General features: G+C 41.4%; 1 protein-coding gene across 3 annotated transcripts in view; it reads left to right on the plus strand.

The window, feature by feature from the left end:
• Positions 1-5,177, plus strand: part of ppp2r2bb (protein phosphatase 2, regulatory subunit B, beta b) — a 582,393-nt gene extending 577,216 nt beyond the window's left edge. For all 3 annotated transcript variants that reach the window (XM_078550517.1, XM_078550518.1, XM_078550519.1), the window contains 2 exons: positions 2,174-2,265; positions 3,765-5,177. In XM_078550517.1, coding sequence (XP_078406643.1) covers positions 2,174-2,265; positions 3,765-4,044 — 372 coding nt within the window. In that variant the 3' untranslated portion in view covers positions 4,045-5,177. The remainder of the gene's footprint in view (positions 1-2,173; positions 2,266-3,764) is intronic.
• Positions 5,178-6,000: the final 823 nt, after the last annotated feature.

The following is a 6,000-nucleotide window of genomic DNA, read 5'->3' on the forward strand; positions in this document are numbered from 1 at the left end:
GGCTGAAGACTGGCATCTGTGAGGCTGGGTACCTCCAGAGGTGGCCAAGATGGATCATCCACTCGGCACTTCTGGCTGAAGATTGTAGCAAATGATTCAGCCTTATCTTTTGCACTGATGTGCTGGGCTCCACCATCATTGAAGATGAGGGTATTTGTGGAGCCTCCTCCTCCAGTGAGTTGTTTAATTGTCCACCACCATTCACGACTGGATGTGGCAGGAATGCAGAGCATAGATCTGATCCATTGGTTGTGGGATCGCTTAGCTCTGTCTATCACTTGCTGCTATGCTGTTTGGCATGTAAGTAGTCCTGTGTTATAGCTTCACCAAGTTGACACCTCATTTTTAGGTATGCCTTGTGCTCCTCCTGGCATGCCCTCTTGCATTCTTCATTGAATCAGTGATGATCCCCTGGTTTGATGGTAATGGTAGAGTGGGGGATATGCCAGGCCATGAGGTTACAGATTGCATTCGAGTACAATTCTGCTGCTGATGATGGCCCACAACACCTCATGGATGCCCTGTCTTGAGTTGCTGGTTCTGTTCAAAATCTATCCCATTTAGCACGGTGGTAGTGCCACACAACACGATGGAGGGTATCCTCAATGTGAAGGCGGGATTTTGCCTCCACAATGACTATGAAGTGATCACTCCTACCAATACTGTCATGGACAGATGCATCTGCGGCAGGCAGGTTAGTGAGGATGAAGTCAAGTATGTTTTTCCCTCTTGTTAGTTCCCTCACCACCTGCTGCAGTCCCAGTCTAGCAGCTATATCATTTAGGACTCGGCCAGCTCGGTCAGTAGTGGTGCTACCGAGACACTCTTGGTGATGAAGTTCCCCACCCAGAGTACATTCTGCGCCCTTGCCACCCTCAATGCTTCCTCCAGGTGATGGTCAACATGGAGGAGCATTGATTCATCAGCTGAGGGAAGGCAGTACGTGGTAATCAGCAGCAGGTTTCCTTGCCCATGTTTGATTTGATGCCATGAGACTTCACAGGGCCCAGAGTTGATGTTGAGGACTCTCAAGGCAACTCCCTTCAGACTGTATACCACTGTGCTGCCAGCTCTGTGAGTCAGTCTTGCTGGTGGGACAGGATATATGCAGGGAGGGTGATGGTGGAGTAAGGGACATTATCTGTAAGGTATGATTCCGTGAGGATGACTGTGTCAGGCTGTTGCTTGATTAGTCTGTGTGACAGCTCTCCCAATTTTGGCACTAGCCTCCAAATGTTAGTAAAGAGGACTTTGCAGGGTCGACAGTGGCTTGCCAGGTCATTTCAGAGGGCATTTTAAGAGTCAACCACATTGCTGTGGGTCTGGAATCATGTGTAGGCCAGACCAGGTAAGGATGACAGATTTCCTTCCCTAAAGGACATTAGTGAACCAGATGGGTTTTTTTACAACAATCAACACTGGTTTCGTGGTCATCGTCAGACTTCTAATTCCAGATTTTTATTGAATTCAAATTCCACCATCTGTCATGGCAGGATTCTCCTTCAAGATGCTCCTTAAAACCGACCTCTTTGACCAAGCTTTTGGTCACCTGTCCTAATATCTCCTTATGCGGTTCGGTGTCAAATTTAGCTTTATGCTGCTCTTGTGAAGCACTTTGGGACATTTTATTACATTAAAGTTGCTATATAAATACAGGTGGTTGTTTGTAATAAAATATTCTTGGAATTGTGCTTTGCAGGCAAACAAAAATATCCATCAGTACATAGCCTATCATTGGACTATGCAATACTGCATATCATTTATAAGATTGTACAGTTGGTGAGTTTGCCTGCAGAATTGCAACTCTCTGTTGGCTAAGTGAGTAGACGAACTGTACAGGAACAAGTTTCCGGATTCAATCCCTGAAATGAGTCAGCTGATCTTAGTCAGCCAACAGTTGAGGCATGATAAATGACCTGCAGCGATCACACATGAATGATGGACAGGACTGGTGAGTTGGGCCTGAGGTGTGATACCCAGGAAAGGGGTTGATTTCTTCACCAGAGGGAATAAAGTTAGATTGTGAACAGGGTCAAGGGGGGAAACTCAGAGCAGGCACCACAACTGGCCCTGTAGTACTTAATAATTAAACAAATCATCCCTGTTACCAATGGCTATATGGGAGCACCTGCCATTCTTAACCTCTGTTTCTTTACTGTTGGTGTTTTGTCAGGTGCATGAATATCTGAGGAGTAAGCTGTGTTCTCTCTATGAAAACGACTGCATCTTTGACAAATTTGAGTGTGTGTGGAATGGCTCTGACAGGTAGGTGATGCTTTCGATCTAACTTTGCCTGACTAAGCAACAGGTCAGTGAAGTTGCCTGCATTCCTTACCATTTTTACCTGGGCTGGAGCTGTCATTTAAATAATCCCTTTATAGGCCAAAAATGCAATTACTTCAGCTGCATCTAGACAGTGTAAAAGAAATTTGAATTCTGTGAGTTAGTTTATTTAATCAATGGTAATAAATAACCTGCAAGAATGGTCTCACGATGACTGTGAGAGTATGCTTACTGTCCATTGTAGCACTGAACCTTACAGAGCAGAAAGTCTCTGGTTCAACATCCATCAGCCTCGGTATCTCTGCCCTAGAAAGGCAAGTTGGTCCTCCAAGGTTGCCACCCCCAATGACCAGCAGTGACTCTTGTAATAATGTGTGTTGTGCTCTGGTGAGGACAGGACCAGGCTCTGCCATGACAGCCGATACTGAAAGACATTCATTATTATGTGCAGGGAGTGGTCACTTGAAATGCGGTACCATAGCCTGGTAAAATTCCGACTTCAGAAGAGGAAGATCATTTGTTGAGGAAATCGCAAGGTATAGAAAAAGGAAAATTGGCTGATCTTGTGTTCGTGGATTTTCAGAAGAGATTTGATAAGGTGGTACATAAGAGACTTGTTACAAAAAAAAAATCTCCATAGCATTAAAGGAACTATAGCCACTTATAAATGGCTAAGGGACAGAAAGCAAAGGTAAATGTTGCTCAGATTACTAGGATTAAGAATAGCGGTGCCGCAAAGATCTTTGGGCATTCTTGTGATTCATTCATAAATATGATTTGGGCCTAGTCACAATATTGAAATTCACTGACACAAATTAGAAAATGAGGGACACGGCAAACTGTGAGGGTGAATGCAGGAGATCAAGGACTGATACAAACAGGATATTGGTGTGAAGATGGGGGACAGATGCAGTTCATTGCTAAGAAATGTGAAGAAGCACATTATGGAAAAAGAATATTGGTAGTACAGCCTAAAAGATAAGATGCTTAGCAGGTTTAGCAAACAGAGACCAAAAAATAACTTCTGCGTGGTGACAGGAGTCCTGGGCAAGGTTCTAAATAAACACCTTGCGTCTGTTTTCACAAAAAAAGGGGAAAACTGCAACGAGAGTTAAGAGAAAATGTGAAATATTGGAGGGTGTTAGTATAATGAAAGAAGAAATATAGGGTGGTTTGACATTTTGAAATTAGATAAGTTGCCAGGCTCGGATGAAATGTATGGCAAATTGTTAAGAGAAGCAAAAGAGGAAGTAGTGAAGGCTCTGACTATCATAGTCCCAATCCTCTCTGGCTATGGGTGTGGTGCCAGAGGACTGTTAACATTATGCTATTATTTTAAAAAGGGAGAAAAGGATAGACCACATAATAACAGACCAGTTAGCCTAACCTGTGCATGAAGAACATTGAGGTGCTTTTTGAGGGTATGTGAAATGTATAAACATAAACCTTCCTTTCTTTCCCCGTGTTCATTTGCTTCACAGTGTAATCATGACTGGTTCTTACAACAACTTCTTCCGAATGTTTGACCGCAACACGAAGCGTGATGTCACACTGGAAGCATCGCGGGAAAACAGCAAGCCCAGAGCAATACTGAAACCTCGGAAAGTATGCATGGGTGGGAAAAGGAAGAAAGACGAAATTAGTGTTGACAGTTTGGACTTCAGTAAGAAGATTCTGCACACGGCGTGGCATCCTTCAGAGAATATCATAGCAGTAGCCGCCACAAACAACCTCTATATATTCCAGGACAAAGTGAACTAGAACATTTGTTTGACTGGTCACCTTAGCACTGCGTACAATAAAACATCAAATTATTATTATTTTTTAAAGGAAAACTTGCCCTCTGGAATGAATCCTAACACTAGTTTTTTTTGTTGTCAGGTTGTCTGTCTTAATGAAGCTGTGGTGCCTTTTGGTATGTGGATCTGTAATTCCCATGATGCATCTGTTGAACAAAATGGCTTCTGTTTATAAGGCACTAAATTTCCATCTAATTCTTCTGGCTTTTAAAGATGTAAATATTCAACACTGACTTCTTTTTTTCCCTCTCCCTCATGGAAATAGGGATAAACATTTATGTTTTATGATTTTATTTCTCCACAGCTGCTAATGCCTTGGACATTCTTTATCCAAATAATCTTATTTGCACCGATTGACAGCTGCTTCCGGAGGGCGACAAATGTTAGAGCGTATGTTTATATTTTTAATTTTTTTTTGTTCTCCATAAGATGCGCCCCTCCTGTTTCTACATACACTGGGATTGAGAGAATCAAGTGTTCGTCAGCATAATATAATGAACGGTGTTTAATGAATCAGGGAATTTTCAACACAATTCCTCTAACAGAAGTCTCTTATTTGTGAAATGACCCGAGCAATTTTGTAGCTCAGTATATGAAAGGATGAATTTACTTGCATTGTTGAACAAGCAAACTAGAAAATGTTTAAGTTAACTATACTAATGCCAGTTTGAAAATGTAATTGTAGATTTTTAAAGCCCTGAGACTGTCGGGGCTTTTGTAGGTAGAGTTTTTCAAGTTTTACATCTAATAATGGGAATAATTGCATATAATGACTGAACAAGTTTTACTTTTAAATTATATCCTAATTATGTCGGATCTCAAAATTGTCTTTCCACCCCCTCCCCCTGGATAGAAAGTTATGTTCTGGTATCCAGTTTCTTTGAAATGTCTTCTATTTATATTGTCCTGGCAGTTTGCACACAAATTTCCTCAGTTTGATTCTTGTAGAGCTAGGCATTGAATATGTAGTTTCTTTTTCTACTACTTAAAGCCAAGGGTATTCATTTAGACTGACGCTAGACCAGAATAAAGCTACACTGTCCTGTCAGTGTTGACAGAAGGTTTGACTGGAGCCTTTACCAAGAGGGAATGGTTTATATATATATATATATATATATATAGCTCTCAAGCCTCAACCTTTTATTTTCTCAATTACAATTAATGTGTTTAAGTAGATTTAGTGGTACTTACCCTTATGGCTCAGTTACTAAAGAAAGTGGGTTACCTAACTATACAGACCAGAAAGGCTAGTTTCATCCTTGGGGCTGCTTTGGATTAGGTGATCTCAGCCGAGCCTACAGCAATTAAACTTGCCAACCCCCAACCAGCCGCTGGTAAGGAGAGAGGGCCAGGCTTAACAGTGTCGCCCTTGTAGTAGAATTGCCTTAGGTCTAGGTTCCAATGTGAAGAATTGCCACCCCAATGAAAGGTGCCTGGCTCCTGGAATCATGCCACGGAAAATTGGAGAGGGAGAAAATGTCTTTATTTCTTAAAAGTGTTAAATCTTTTTACTACAACAATGCAGAATCAAATCTCCAGAATAAATACTAATTAATTAGATTTAAGGTTAAGAATTCAGAGGTATTTCAATGTTTTAAAAAAAATATATAGTAGCATTTTTTCATTACATAATGCATGTACAGCCACTTTAAAAGCACAGGTTTACCAGCCCCTAATCCGCTAAGCATGAATGTCTTTGACCAAAGTGCATTGGAAGCAGGGTCTAAAAGCTGTTTGGTTCATAACTTTGTATTTCATTAGATGGAATCTGAAAGTTAAGATTCACACAGAGCATTTGCCTAGCTATAGTTTCAACACACCTCCTTAATCAGTCTTCTGGCCCAAAGTATCAAGCCAACATTGACTTATTCAGCTCAGGTAGCGCTATGAGGAGGGATGAAATTCCTACACCAATTCT

The sequence above is a fragment of the Cetorhinus maximus genome, chromosome 10 (genome assembly GCF_964194155.1).
Source record: "Cetorhinus maximus chromosome 10, sCetMax3.hap1.1, whole genome shotgun sequence".
Lineage (NCBI taxonomy): Eukaryota > Metazoa > Chordata > Chondrichthyes > Lamniformes > Cetorhinidae > Cetorhinus > Cetorhinus maximus.